General features: G+C 45.0%; 1 protein-coding gene across 6 annotated transcripts in view; it reads right to left on the bottom strand.

Annotated features, from left to right (window-relative positions):
- Window positions 1-228: 228 nt before the first annotated feature.
- The window catches only part of MEIS1 (Meis homeobox 1), a 108,110-nt gene continuing 92,745 nt past the window's right edge, over window positions 229-15,593 (bottom strand). For 4 of the 6 annotated variants that reach the window (XM_063391567.1, XM_063391568.1, XM_063391566.1 and 1 more), the window contains exons 10-12: window positions 5,890-5,948; window positions 4,598-4,687; window positions 229-1,822 (exon numbers count right to left, since the gene is read on the bottom strand). In XM_063391567.1, the coding sequence (XP_063247637.1) occupies window positions 1,539-1,822; window positions 4,598-4,687; window positions 5,890-5,948 (433 nt within the window). In that variant the 3' untranslated portion in view covers window positions 229-1,538. Of the gene's footprint in view, window positions 1,823-4,233; window positions 4,330-4,597; window positions 4,688-5,889; window positions 5,949-15,593 lie in introns of all 6 variants that reach the window. The other 2 variants (XM_063391570.1, XM_063391569.1) reach the window with 1 other exon arrangement.

Raw genomic sequence — 15,593 nt, forward strand, 5'->3', positions numbered from 1 at the left:
TTCCCATCCTGACAATTTACAAGTGCAAGTTCCGAGAAAGTTTCTTTATGCGGTGCAGCATTACTTTTACATTCTTTAAATACGAAGCTGATATTTAAATAGCGAATGATAGGTAACATCTCCAGATCCAGCTGAATTTTGTAGCTGCTCGGCTCTCAGTCTGGGATAGAATGGCTACAAATACTGCATGGGGACAGGAAACAAATTTTGCAAGCAGTGGAGTCACCATGACAAAAAATAATTTGTTTTTATTTTAGATTCAGATTTCATTACTGCACTCAAACTACTACAACTGGGCTTTGAGTTATTATACAATCCAAACTGTTTCAATCAGAAACTCTAAGACTCAGTGTGCAATGATTATTATTAATAATAATTAGCTCCTTGGTTTCTTGATAGAAAAAGGCTATCAACAAGCATTTGTTTAACCACAACAAAAGTATAATTAGCTTATCCCACTTAGTAAATCTGTATGCATGCCAACTCATACCAAACTGCTACTTTTACAAAAAATTGCAATAATACAGATCATTTTTCCAGTCCTTTTTGCACAAAATTTATTTACAATGTATACATAAATGCTCCATGATGGGACTATGGAAAAAAAAAAATGCACACATGACCGATGTCTCGCCCAGAAAGAAAGTCAACATATTAAAAATAAATCTTCAGTCCATGTTTTGAGCTGCATAAAACAGGAAGTGATGTACAAGGTGGTGGTTGCTGCATGGGGACAAGGATGCTCTGATGTGACAATTAGGCTTCAAATACACTGCCTTTCCGTTTCCATGCTTCCTCCTACCAGTCTCCTTAAGACACTGCCTGCAACAGCTGATTAATCATTGTTGATGACTTCAGTTTTTCCCATCCTTCCCGATTTACATCTGTTCAGGCCAATTCAAATATGGTGAGTAAATGAATTAGACATGCAAATTCACGCCCCAGGCTAAAAGAGAGAGAGAGGGAGAGAGACGGGGAGAAAGGGAGAGAAAGGGAAGAAAGACGGACAGAGGAGGAGTGAGGGGGGGGAGAGAGAGAGAGAGAGAGAGAGAGAGAGAGAGAGTGCGCATGGCTGAAATCCTAGGATAGAAGAAAGATTCTTCTGCCTGACATAGTTATTTTAATGCTCTAAAAATCCTGCAAATAAGCCCTTTCTGTCATTTGCAGGATAAGTGTAAGGCTTCTTTTTTAATGTAAGGAGGCTTCTGGAGGAAGTGAAGAGCTATGGAAACAACACACATAGTGTGGAAAAATTTCACATTTTTTTTAAAAAATCTATAAGAAACAACGTAATATGGATAACAGTATAATAGCATTTTACAATATTTCACTCTTTGTTTTCTTAATGTCTTATATAGGTATTTAGCATGTCCCCAGAAGTTGACTTCAGTTGGTGTTTTCCTGCTTTTCAGGGTCCCTGTGAAGAACTGGAACGTCCCTTGGTCCAAAGTTGACACCAAGAACTCCATAGTCATTGCAGAAAAGACAATGTTTGAAATCTACCACCTCTGCAGAGGAACTGTGTGTTTTCCCTTAAGCTACTGAGCATGAATGTCCATCACTTGTCCGCTCACTGCCGGCTCGCCGGGATGAAGCATTGTGGGGCTTGACGCTGACATGGGCATTCCAGGGTGGGGTGGTCCTCCATGCATCATCATCGCTGGGTGGTGGGGGTGTCCAGGAATGTAGGTATGCATGGGGGGGCCATGGCGCAGCTGAGCGGGATGGGGGGGCATCTGGGGCGGCGTGTAGCTTGGCTGTCCCATACTCATACCCATCGGACTACCCCGAGACACATAATCCCCTGGCATACTTTGCAGCCCTGCAAGAAAGGCAGAGAGAGAGAGAGAGAGGTGGAGGTGAGAGGTGGGCACTGGCTGGCTGCCGGTGTCGGGCACGGGGAGCTCCAGCCCGAGGCGGGGCGCGGAGTCACCTGCGCCCGCGGGACCGGGGCTCTACGGACGGACTCAACAGCAATGGCCCCCAGGTCAAAAAATAAACCACCCCCAAGAACATCCTCCCCCCCTTCCAAATACAGAGTTTTTTGGAGATAAAACTCTGCTGTCATGGTCAGGAATGAGATGCTCATGATCTGGAGGCAGCCTGGAGATATCACACGGAGGGCGCTCAGGTGGGCTCCACCCCCACGGCCTCGCTCCCACCACCTCCCCGCTTGTAAAACCAGGAGTACAAGGCAGAGGATCTGCAGCAGCTAACGAGGGGCTTGGGAGGAGCCATGGGTTAAAGAGGTGTCAAGGTTTATCAACAGCTATTTATTTAGCTCTTGAGCCTGATCTCCATGAATCTGTCCCAAATATTTGTGCCCTTCAAAGGAGATACATCACCGAACAAAGGCCTCATATGAAGCCGAAATTGATAGGATTACTAAGTACAATTGGTAAATCAAACTCATATTTTTAGGCACATTAAAAATATATACATAATCGATAACTGTTATCAATTATTTCTTTACACCCTCCCCCCGCCCCCCGATCACCTCTGGCTGTAAAAAAAAAATCAGCCGCGCAACCCAGCCGAACATTTCAGTGGGTTTGGGAGAACAATAAGGAAAAAAATTGGACCTAAAACAATAAAACCTCCTGCTTTCTGTGGGCCTCTGCCTTCTGCTTGGATTGCTGTAGCTGATGGGAACTGACAGATGTATTGTTTCGGAGAGCTATAAGCTCCATAATCATCAAGGGTGAAAGGCATACGCTATTGCTAAGTAGGTTCAATTGGCTTTAGTTCTAAGTAAGAGCGCGCCGTGAATGCGCCGAACACCTTGGAATCAGGTCTCAAGGCTCCAGCAATGAATAGCTGCTTAATCTAGCCTAAAGGAACAGTTTTGAACTAATGAAAATTGCTTATAAAATATACTGTACTCACAGCTCTTTAATCAAAAAAGATGATAATATTTTTTGTAATAACCTATTAATTTAATTGGTCACGAAGCATAAAATACATCATTTAAATTTAATTGACCCAGAAACTAAGAAACAATATTTAAATTAACTAAGCTAGAAATTTTCATGATGAGGTAATAAGGCTATTGCATTCCCAAGCTCAGAGGAATGTTTTCACAGCTAATTGTTAAAACTTAGTTTTGACTTGGGCTCAGAGAAGACTACTACGAAATACACTTGCCCTGGGTAACTTCAAACTCTCTCTTAATATAGGCTGGGGGCACAACAAAGATGCTGAAATAACTCTTTTAACTCCAAGAAGAGAGCAAGAGAAACAGAATCAGGCACCATTTAAACATGGCACCGAGTGTCTTGGTGTTTCAAACCACTTTAATATTAAAAAACAAAAAACAAAACCCAAAAATTTGTATAATGTATTTTCCCCTAGAAAAAGACAAGAGGGGAAGAAAAAAAAAAACTGGGACAGTTTTTCTAGGCTTCCTTTGCGAGGCCTGCCACTGAAGATTGCATTAATGATCTCTATTTTTGTATACTGAATAAGTCAAATCCATTTGTCACACTGCAAGTGATGGCATACTTAATTTGGATATAGTCAATTAGCCTGGGCTAAGCTCCATAGCCTGCTGCGCACACCTCTATTTTGTATTCTCTCTTTTTCCTTTGCCACACGTAATCCCATTATGACGGACAGACAAAGAGAAATAAACTTGAAAAAAAAAAAAAATCAAAGTTTCGTCCATTGCTTTCCAAAATAAAACTAAGTGAAGCTGCTGGGTTTTGCATGGATTTTTTTTTTTTTTTTTTTTTCCCCTACCCCATGAGAAGTCTCTGTTTGGCTTTTTTGGTGTCTTCCAGGTTAGCGGGAGAAATGTAACTCATGCATCAACTGCGGTTAGACAGATTTATGACACTTTGGGGACATGCTCTTTCCTCTCCCTGCGCTGCTGCAGACCGCTTACATTTTGCAAATCAGTCTGTTGCCAAGACGACGGGCTCCCCCACCTCCCTGGCTGCTCCTTGTTTTGTCATGTGCTCGGGGATGGATAATAGCATCAATGTATGGCGGCGTCGATGTACGGCGGCGTCCGCGCACGGCGCGCGAGCGCGCGCGGGGGGTTTGGGAGCTCGGAAAGCTTGAGCTGAACCAGAGGGAGAGAAAACCCAAAGGAGCCCAGGCGTAGGATGGACGGATGGATGGATGGAAAGGAAGGAACAAGCATGAGGCTATGGGCAGGGAGAACATAGGGAAATGCGAGAAGACAAATATCCCTTCGGACGAAATGAGAACAAAGACCTCGTTTGTACTTACTTCCCCCTGGCTTTGCCATTGGTTACCTAGGTGAAGGTTACATGTAGTGCCACTGCCCCTCCATGCCCATATTCATGCCCATTCCACTCATAGGTCCTAGAGGGAGAGAAAAAATCCAAGAAGATGCCAGAAAATGAGCAAAGTCAACAGATAGCGCCAAAAGCCCCTTTCCAAAAACACAGCACGGCAGAGGGTCCAGGACCGCTCGAGAGAGGAGATGCCTGGTTTCCCTCAGCGGCGTGGAAGGCAGGCAGAAGACAGGCGAGGCAAGGCAGGCAGCTGAGGCAGAGGGCTGAGGTGTGTTTACCTGTGGTGGCACGACCCAGGCCACCCGTGGGCGGGCGGTGCTGTCCCCGGGGCTTACCTGGTGCTCGGATGCCCATGTGCTGCTGGCCGTCCATCACGAAACCTCCCATCGGCTGCCCGTCGGGGTTATAGGGTGTTCCTTGACTTACTGGAAAGGTGCAGAACATTTCTGCTTTAGCAACAGCCAACACCTCTTCTCACGGCATCGAGACACGGTCCCCCCCACCCACGGGCTAGCTAAAAAGAGGGGGAAACATCTACGGTGCGAATTTAGCGGCTGGGCTAACAAGCGTTCTTAGCTGGGGCTCAGTTTTCTCGTGCAGGTTTGGAAATGAAGTTAGCAAACTGAAATCTTGAGACGCGAGGAGCCCCGGCTCCAGCTGCTGCCGCTGCTGACGTCAATGCAAAAAACCTGTAGAGGAGCCGGATTTTATGGCTGGAATAGTCACACTGAAATCTCAGTGTGTTAAATTACACCCTTGTGCCTTCAAAGGGCTGGACCTGAACACATCCGTGCCAGATATTTACGTCTAATGACAAATAATCAAATGTACTTGAAGAGGAAGTGTGGCCCAAAGGCATCTTGGACAAGGATGGATTTGGAGAGTTTGGCAGCGAGACTCGGAAAACAAAACCAACTGGGAGTAACGGGCTGTGATGATCCTTGATGGTAAATACCCGCAGAGAGCTGCGAGCCAAGACCCCAAATAGAACCAACATGTGGAAACTTAAGGTCTTTAAAAAAAAACCAGAAACACATACCCCCAAAATAAACAGCAAACGCTCAGCAAGCCCAAAAGAAGAGCCAAGGGACAAAAGGACCCTATACAAGTACCACTACCTGAACTGGAGGTTTTCACTGTACATTAAAAGCCAGCTTCAGAAGTAAGCTGGCTTGGGTTATTAAAGCACATAAAGCTCTACCTCATTGAATGTCTTTGAACTTTACTGAGTCCCACAAGTGATTCTGACCCCTTTGCCCTTTTGACAGGTAATAAAGTTTACAGCAATTCCACACCAAGCCATGCACCAGGGAGTGGTCACAGGAGCAGAAAGAGCTGGGAAGGAAAACTCCAAACAACTACTAAAAAAATACAAGAATAATTGGTGTACAGAAAGTTCGGTCACGGAACGGAACATTTTAGTTTCCCTTTTTGAATTTTCAATGTCTTTTTTTTTTTTTTCCAGAACGATTAGAGACATAATGAAAGAAAGCTGGTTGTATTTTAATTGCCAGTCACTCCCAGCATTCATTTTTCATTTATTTACCAGGTACTGGACCTCCTGGTGAATGGCTTGAGGATGGTTTTCTCCTGAGTGACCCGAATACAGTTACTATTAGGGACTTGCCTGCTCGATTGGACTGGTCTATCATGGGCTGAACTATTCTTCTTCTAGCATTAATAAACCTGCAAGAAAAAATAAAGAGGAAAGCAAATGGTTAGGGAAGGGATGTCTTCCACCCATCCCCAAGCCCTCCTGCCCCACCGTGGTGCTCTCCATCAGGCTGCATGGGGATGCAAATACTGCTAAACCTCTAACCCTGACGACCTTTGAGAGCACAACCTTGGGGTTTCCAAGCTGATTTATGTTTGCCTGCTTTTTACCACAGTCGGACACTTCCATTTCATCTTTTCATGGGGGAATTAGCCGAGTTTTCAGGAAACAATGCCAGCAACGCTTTTCTCAATACAGAATGGGGCACCAAAAAAACAAAAAACGTGTGAAGCCGGCGAGATGCTCGTGAGGGCATCTGCTACCTCCCCCCTCATTAGTGTCATTTCTGCCTTATGTCCTTTGACTTCTTTTTCCAATTTTTTTCTTTATCAAAACCTGTCCCTACCTCTTGCAAACCTAATTCCCTTTTAATGCCCACTATTAAGATAATGAACTGTGATGGCAGAACCCCATCAAATGAGGGAACGTCTGGACTTTTATCACCACTAAGTCACACTGCTGGGGACTTCAGAGCCATGCATTCCTCCTAGCCATTTCTTGGTGGGCTTTTTCCCCCCTCCCTCTCTTTATGCAAAGTCTGAGGGGGTCAAGGCGAGGTCATAGCTTTACAGTAATTGAATTTATAATCCTGTTTTCTCCAGCTAGGCCTGACCATTTACAGCAAACATCTTGTTAAACTGTAATTACTGGACTACTGAAAATTCCCCCCCTGAACAATGAAAAGATCTTTGGAAATAACAAAAAAAAAAAAAAAAAATAGGAGGTCCAGTCATTTTTAAAAATAGCTATCTGCAACCCCACTCCTTGCGTTTCTGTAGCTCTTCGCCTCTGTTAGTCCTGCAATGCTTATTTGGAAATATTCAAAATAATTTGGAGCAAAATAGAAGAAGGAGATAGATCAGAAGTACTCTGGTCTCACCACAGTGCTGAAATCAGGGGGCTGGGAACCGTGGCTGGGAACCTGTCTGAATGAAGACCATTTGAAGAATCTCTCTCGAGATTTCACTCAGCAGAAAGTTTACTTAAAATCCATTTGGAAAAAACCTCCACTGAGACTTAGCCACGACAAAGCTACATGACCAGACTTTGAGCTCTTTGTGAGAGAGAAAAGGGAATAATGAAAATACGTATGCCAGAATATTTACTAGTAAAGGAAGAAGTGTGAATGTGGGCTAAGTCACAGCGCACTTGTAAAATGGGATAGGAGAGTCCACAAAGGAATACTTGATGCTTGTTTTCATTGCCTTTGCTCGGGGTGGCTTAGCAGGAGCTCTCCTACCACTGAGATAAAGCCACCAGGATCTTTCCATGGGAATCAGCTCTGCCCACCCATTCGCCTACACCAGAGGGGAGAAGAATAGCAAACCACTGCCCCATGCTGTTTCTTTTGCCTTCATCAAAGACCAGCACAGTGACTTCAGACTCCTCCTATCTCCCATTCCCCACTGACACCCTTTACCCAAACTCCTGCAAAAATTAATCAAGATGTTGAGTCTTTATCAAACCTGCCTTGAGGGAAACGGGCTCAAAGGCACCAAACCCAGGTGCCAGTCTGCAAACCTTACACCTGAACTAGGTCATGTTTTGTCAGCAACAGTACTGGATCAATTTTTCTACACATTTCCAATAAACACCCCCTCTCGACTCGAGCAAACAGTGTTGCAAATCAGTTTATCATTATCTTGTACAAACCATGAAAATTAGAATCATGTGAGCAGAAGGTTAGACTAATTCTCCTTTCTCATTATAAGCACAGGTGTAGCACAAACACCAAGTGAAATAAGCAATTAAAAAAAAAAACCCTGCTTTTTTCCCCCATTAGCTGCCTTAGCTCCATGACCAATTAGAAAATTGTTTAATATCTGTAATCTGCATTTGCAGAAAGCAATTTTCACAGTAACTCCTCGAAGTAAAACACCACCACAAAACCCTGGTGCCTCGGCCCTTTCTTTTTTGTCAGTCTGGCAAGGCTCATCCTTCTCCTGCCCCACTGCTAGGACCTGGTAGTGTGGCAGGAGGAGAGGGGTGGCTGTGAGAGTGACTGGTCACCAAAATAACTTTTACCCCAAACAAATGCTGAGCAACCTCAACTTCACGACTTTTTCTTCCTCCTCCTCCTTTTACAAGCACTTTTAAGATGAAGGGTGAGCGCCTCAAAACAATAAACTGTACTCTATATATATACTAATGCATTAGAATAAACCATGTACTAGAGCTTACCCATAATTACCCACAAGATGTGCCTATGGCAAAACATAATCTCACCTGTTTGCCCCACGCTATCTTTTGGGATGTCTGCTTTAAGAACATTTTACACACAGGTACTTAACAGTTATCTTCTTCCTACGCCTCCGTGTAAGTGTTTTCTGTAAGTAGCAATTCTGCCAAACAGCTCAGTGTTTGGATGTCTTTGGGGGGAATTCAGACACAAGAACATTTTCCTTCTGGGCAAAGTAATAAAATGACATTCTCGCTCCTCCCACTAGAAGTCAAACGGAGGTCAGCTCCCCATCCTTGTATCTGTTTAAATAAACTGGTCCAGCTGTTTGTTTCCAGGATGCCCTTTAACCTTCTGTCCCATCCTCCCTGCCTTTGTAACACAACGCTTTACTTTGCATTATAGTAGACTCCAAACCACTACGCATTTAAAAAAAAAAGGGAAAAAAAAAAAAAAAGAAAAAGAAGAAAGTATTCACTTTCAAGTTTCTTCCTGCATCCCAAACCTGGAATTCGTAAGAACTTCTCAGATTAAAACAATTAACGTAGCTTGCCTTGAGAGAGCACAATGCAGGCTGTGATGTTTATAAATCACATTTGAGAACTCTCTGCAAGCCAAACTGAGAATTAGCTGTTGCTGCAGAAATATACGGGCATGTGGTTAATTTCTTCATGCTCTCAGTTTTTTTTCTTTGAGAGAAGGGACAGGATCTTTTGATCACTCTTTGAATTTCCAAAGTGCCAGACTGATTTGAACATCAGCAAAAACGACGGAACAGAAAAGCTAACAGGAATAATCTCCCTTCCCCTTCTCCCAAATACTCATATTCACCTATCTTAAGAAAAAGACACTCTAAATCACTCTAATCTTTAAAAAATCAGGGAAATCAGGACCTAAAAAAGACATTTGCACACTAACTACTACTGAAAGGGAGTATTATCAAAATACAACTTAGCATAAAACTTAAGATAGCCTTACTCATGTGAGTAAAGACCAATTAGGCTCAATGGCTTGCAGGAAGTATTTTTCCCACACCAATGCTCTGAGTTGTGATATTTTTGCTCTGATGAGAAAGGGGGGAATTTTTGGCTTGAGTTTTTTGCCTCAAAAGAGTTGGATCAATAGTGGCACAACAACATAATATCCATCAGTGTACAAGTTGCACTCAGGAAAGTGATGCCTTGGGCTGCCTTATTTTTTTTTCCCTTCCTTTTTATTTTTTTTCTTTTTTTTGTTTTGTTTTGTAAGGAGAAGCCTCTGGCATGTAGTAAACATTTGAACAGTTGGGCAAACACAGAAGTTTGAAGTATTTCCCAGTTTTTTCAAGTCAACTTTTCCTTGTTCTTTTCAGACGCACGGGATTGCACTTTCCACCAAAAAAGCAAGAAAAACCCCACAATTCCACCTGCGCAACCCTAAAGAGGAGGAGGAAACCCTCTTTTCTCCCATTTGCATTTTACTAGGATGTTTTCTCTTAGGCTCCTGGCCCTGGGGTCTGTCTGCAGAGGTCACGGGCACACTGCCTGGCTGGGGCACGGCTGGTCCCACGGGTGAGCTGCAGCCCCAGCCCCGGGGATGCAGCAATCTGCCGCTGCTCTCTGACCTTCAGCTCGGCCGCCCTGGCTGCCACGCACAAGTTTTGTTTCTTCTCAGCGAGGGGCTGCATGGCTGGTGATGACAAAAGACTTATTTTAGTTGGAAATTGGCTACAATAATAGCAGCCAGAGAGCAAGGATTTTCAGAGGGTCACCAAGCCCTCCGAAAGGCACAGCTCGCCAGGGCTCAGGTTACAGCCCAAGTGACATTTTCCGCACAGATCTGTTCTTTCTCCCTTCCCCTTGTATTTCACTTCTGTTGAGTGAATAAAACAAGACCTTCCTCTGCTGTCACGAATTTCCAAAGTCACCTTTGCTCAAGAATCGACAGAGCGTTTGTGGGGACTTCCAATTTGCAGCCCTTGAATGAAATTTTCCAGGGCCGGCTGTCTGAAAGGAGATGCTGAGACTTTGCGGTCTGTTGGGTTTTTCTCTGCCCCCCAGCCCCCTGAAATGAGGAGAGTTTCACACCATTACTGACTTCTGCTACTTGGAGCCACAGGCTGCTCCCTCTCAGTGTTGTCGCGAAGCGCTGCACGCCACAAGTCTGTGTTTCTCTAGCAGAGCCAAGAAATTCCCGAAAATCTCTCTGCCTCATTTTCTCCTTGAGCTCCTTCTAGCAAGCCAGGCGTAAGGAGAATGAGAAAGCTCCCATTACCTACAAACCCCAGTGCTAAAACCTCTCATGCCCCTCTGAAGAAAAACAGTATCCCTCTTGACAACAAACAAATCATCATTTTTATAACAGATGCCAAAGTAAACGCAGCACTTCAAACTGGCAAATAATTCACTTGTAAAACCAGTTGTGCATTTTTCTGCATAGTGGGATCCTTCACTTCCACAGCAGCAAAACAACATTCTCCATTCAGCACTTAATTCCTCAATGCTTAACAGGTTTATCTCTAATAAAACCAATTTAAATGGAAAGTGTGCTATAAACCAAGATTATTACACTTCAGTAACTGCTTTATTCCTTATTTTAACACATTTTCATTTTTTTTCTCTGTGTTTGTTTTCCAGAGATTTTCAAAAGAGTCAGTTAAAGAAAAGAAAAAAACCCATACCAACACAGAAATTATTTGACCGAACACTTTCAAATGTTTTAAAAACAGCCTTGAAAATAGCAAGCTGCCTCTGTAATTACGAACAGAAAAAATAACTGCAGACTTTCGAATGGTAATCACATCTCCCCATCCCTAAAATGAGAAATAAATGTTAAAAGAGTGCTTAGTGCTGTTATTAGAAAGTTCTGATCCTGAAGTCAGTTAGTGAGCTTAATGACCCGTAACTACCAGTCATTAGCAACCCATGCTCTCTGTACTCCCTTTATTTGTAAAGAAAAAAAAAAATAACCCAAGACACTCAAGAAACTTTGTTCAGTTTAGAGTCAAACCTCATGAAATCATGTTTGGCAACTTTTCTTGGTCTCTCCTCCTCCTCCTCCTCACCAAAGACAGTTCAGGCCTGCAATACATCATTTACAACACTGAATGGAGGTAGGGAGGGAAGAGAGTACAAGGGCTGCTCGCCGCCCACTCCAGACACGTAATATTGGAATACACTCCAAACGCAGGCAGCCCATCCATCAGGAGCATCACAGGGATCCCCTGCAAGCTCTCCTCTTCCTCCCTCCTCTGCTGGCACGGCCCCAGTGCCAAGGACTGCGTTCAGGGCTGAGGGCTGTCGCAAGACAATGCTGGAGAGCGAATTAAATAAAATACCACGCAAAAACTAGTGATGAAAAACCACTAATTAGCTGACAAATTTGATGTAAAGCACTAATGAAAGCCATGTGCGGTTCTGCAATTTGGTTTTAAAAATAGCTCCTGACTTCAAGCATTACTATGTGACCCCACCAATGGATTCATGTTGTGCATTCAGAAAAGTTGCTCCCAAGCAGGAGAGTGCTATCGAATCTCTCCCCAAGCCAAGCCTGCTAATGCAGCGAGCACATCCAGGGCAAAAATAGAAAGCAGAGAGATGAGATCAGGTATGTGCTCCTCGTAAGAGAGCTGGCTATGCCCTACATTTGGGCTGGCCCAGCACGCACCAGCTCTGCCTTTGGCCACCTCCCCTTCTCCCCAGCCCTTGAGCTTGGGAGTTTGGCAACTCTTACAGCGCCCCAGCACCCTTGCTGGGAAGAACTTCCTAATCCACCCCTACAATCTGTCCATTTAAAGCCACCCTGCCTTGTCCTACGGGTGCCTTGGGGTAGCAGTGAGCCTGGTGGTGGCCTGTCCTCTGGACACAGAAGGGATGCTTGGTGGCTCTCTATTGAGCTGGGACCCTCAAGCTCCTGGCCCTGCTTCTCTCTTGGCCCCAAAGCTCCCTTAGCTCCATCTCTCTGCAGGGCTCGTGGCTGTGGCTGCTTGAGGGGGTCTTTCCAGAAGAAAGCTGGGCAGCAAATAATTCTGGTCTTGTAAATTCTGCCTGTTCCCCAGGAGGACGGAGCTAAGGCCTATTTCTATTTATTTGACTGGTTCAGAATGAAAATTATGGAAGGGGCTTGCCGGGGAGGAATGAAGAGCCATCGTGCCCGGGGAAGGGATCCCTGGAGATAGGCCTTCCTGCTCTGCCCATCTCCTGTGCTGTACTATATCACAGGTGAGATGCTGCTGGCCTTTCTCATATGCTGTCCTCCTCCTCCCCTCCCATCCATATATTCCCCTCAGAAAAGCTCAGCCAGCACGGAACACTCCCAGTGAAAATCCAGACCCAGCATCCAGGCGTCTCCCCGGCGATGCCAGGGAGTCAGAGCAGCATTGCAGGTCTTGGCTGCACTGGGGAGAACTCTCAGCAACCTCATTCCCTGACACCACAACTCCCTGGGGGTGCAAGGCAGATGTAAACTCGCCCTCAGCAGCCAGATGATGTAAGGGGAAATCTTGACATGGCAGAGCGCCAGCGGAGCTGACCTCCCGTCTCTTCCCCGCTCCTAAATCCCAGCGCAGCTGTACTCCGCTGATCTCCGTGTGCCACAATTAGCCTTTAAGGAATATGGCAAGGATTCGTGCAGCACAGCAGCGCTGGGGCTGCTCTGCCTCCTGCCTGGGACAGCACTGGCCCCCCCAAAGCACTCTGGCTGGGTGCACAACAAAATCCTGCCCCCCACAAAAACACTCGGAGCAGAGGCTCTGAGAGCTTTGAGAGCAGCCCAGGCTGAGATGCTCACCTCCCAGCTCGGTGTTTTTGCACAGCTCTGAACATCAACTTCCCACCTGATCCTTCAGGAGAGCTTCTCTGGACTCAGTAATGTGGGTCCTGACCTGGTGCACACCAGCAGTGCAACCCAGCAGTGCAACCCAGCAGCTCTTCTTCAGCAGATCACAGCAAACCAACAAACCGAGCTCCATCTGATGGCAGGGATTGAGCTGGGAATGGGTGAGAGCTGACATAAAATACTGGCTATTCCTTTGAAAACATTCCTCCCTATTTCAGCAATTTAATCCTCTATCTACTCAGCATAACCTCCTCTTTAGGGAACATAGAGCTTGTGAGAAGTGCCTGCATGATCTCTGAGCTTTCTCATGCCATGCAAGTGTTCTAGACACAGGGGGTCCTCCTTGAGGTCCGAGGTTTTTCCATACAGCAGACTGTGAGCCTTGTCCAAACAGGTTTTCCTCTGTCCCATCCCTCCCCACCCCACACACAGCACAGGGGTTGGAAGGTGTGCTTTGCCCTCCAGCCCAAGCAAAAGAAGAGAGGCTGCTCCCACATCTGGCTGCTGGTTTAAATGTGGTCCCTCTCACTGAAGGGTGTGAGAAAGGACCTGGCTGTGCTCCTGGATGAATCCCTTCACCCTCCTCATCCCCAAAATGCAGTGAAGGAGTATGGAATAAAACCACACCCAGTCACCCCACCCCAGCTCCTGCAGCCTGCAAGAAAAGGAGAAGCAAGCCCAGGGTGGCCAAACCCAAACTCTGGGCAGGTGTCTTTAGGAGAAAACACTCTCAGGGCCCCCAGAGAGAAAATATACTGAAATCCTATATGGAACCTGTGTTTTGCACATGAAATAGGCTTTGACATCATTCTGGTCTATACCCCAAACTCTGGTTTGGGGTGTTGAGGGAAGCTTTATTCCTGTGGTTGTGTCTTCCCCACCACAATCAAGACAACAAATACAGGCACATTGATGTATTTTGTGTGATGTGGGCACCTGAAAAACTGGTTTGAATTCTTTCTTCTTTTTTTTTTTTCCCTCTCCCCAGAAACCACAAAAGATACAACTCTGAGTCACAGCCAACCTGAAAAACAACCCCACACTTCTGAACAAACTCTCCGTGCCCCAAGACATCCCACTTCAAAACATTGCTTTCTAACCACTACTAATAGCCTACTTTGTAATCTACTTTATCTAAACATAATTTCCCATTAAGTGAAGTGATTCATTTTGCTTATAATCCTACTACTGACAGCATTATATTCAGGGCAGAAGAAGAGACACCCTCAGAAAACAACACCAACAAAACACACACAGGGAAGTCGGAGGAATGTCAAAGATTAAAAGAATTTGTGAGACCAGAGGACAGAGAAGGCTGAGGGATCAGCCCCCAGATGGTACAAACCACCAGGTGGGAAGTCAGACATCTCTGGAATAAATCTGAATTCAAAGCAGCTATTGGTGTTGAGCTTTATCCTCAGCCAAAAAAGACACAAGGACTACAGTGCCTGGGCAAGGAAAAAAAATAACCCATGAAACTGTTACACGACCTAGATTTCATTGAATAACTGTGGAAGCAATATACTGTCAGCATCTGCTGCCATTTCTTTTATTTTTGAAAAGCCAAAGGAAAGGCAGAACCCTGGTTGGTGCTAAGGCTGGTGTGGCCAGCCATGCATCACTTCCACCAAAATCATTCCAGGGCAGGCAGGGCAAAACACACGCCCTGGAAAACGTGTCCTCACCCTGCCCCTCTGGCTGTGTCCATTTCTGAGGAGAGAAAATTGATTTAACCACGAAAAAGGCAACATTTGCCCCGTTTTTTTTACTCTTTCAGGCTGAGTTTTGAAGTAGGCAGTTTGTTTTAGGCAGGGGCAGCCTGCAGGAAGAGCCTGATTTAGGTGCAAGAGAGGGTCTCTGAGGGCACCTTTCCCCACATGCTGGCGTTTCAGCTCGTGATGGTTAATCACTCTACACCAATCTCAGCAACTGTTGACACAAAATAGGTGGAGATCAGGTCTGTGCAAGCACAAAATACCAGAAAGGCAAACTGTATGTAAACACACTTCAGATAGCTGTGACAAAAATAGACCAAAGCCTGCCTTGCAAAGCAGTGACAAGCCATTACTCTCCCCTTCTGTATTTTTTTTTCATATGTTGAGGGCATGTAAATTTTTTTTTAAATATATATCAAGGATATCTCTTGCTCTAAAAAAACTCCAAGACCTGTGAACTGTATTTACAGTGTACAGCTCTCCCCTTGCTTCCAATGCAGCATTTCCACAACACACTCGTGTCCTGAATGGGCATTTTTTTAAAGCCAAACTCTTGTTTTGAGATGGTGCACTCCTGAATCTCAGTATTTTTAAATGAGAAGAAGCAAGCAAAGCATTCTGAGCCCTACCCTGATCCTGCACAGCAAAGCTAGAGCAGGAGAGGAGAAAGGAGCAAGAGGCAAGTGTTTGCACAGTGTTATTTCATCTTATTTCCCTGGCACCTGACATCACATTTGTTACAGAACATTAATGCACCAACTAAAAAAAAAAAAAGTTTGTTGCCTACAAGACCATCCCAGAAGAGGGAAAAGAGGTTTTTTTTCTTGGCTGCATATTAACCTTTTGCT

Source organism: Prinia subflava, chromosome 2, assembly GCF_021018805.1.
Source record: "Prinia subflava isolate CZ2003 ecotype Zambia chromosome 2, Cam_Psub_1.2, whole genome shotgun sequence".
NCBI lineage: Eukaryota > Metazoa > Chordata > Aves > Passeriformes > Cisticolidae > Prinia > Prinia subflava.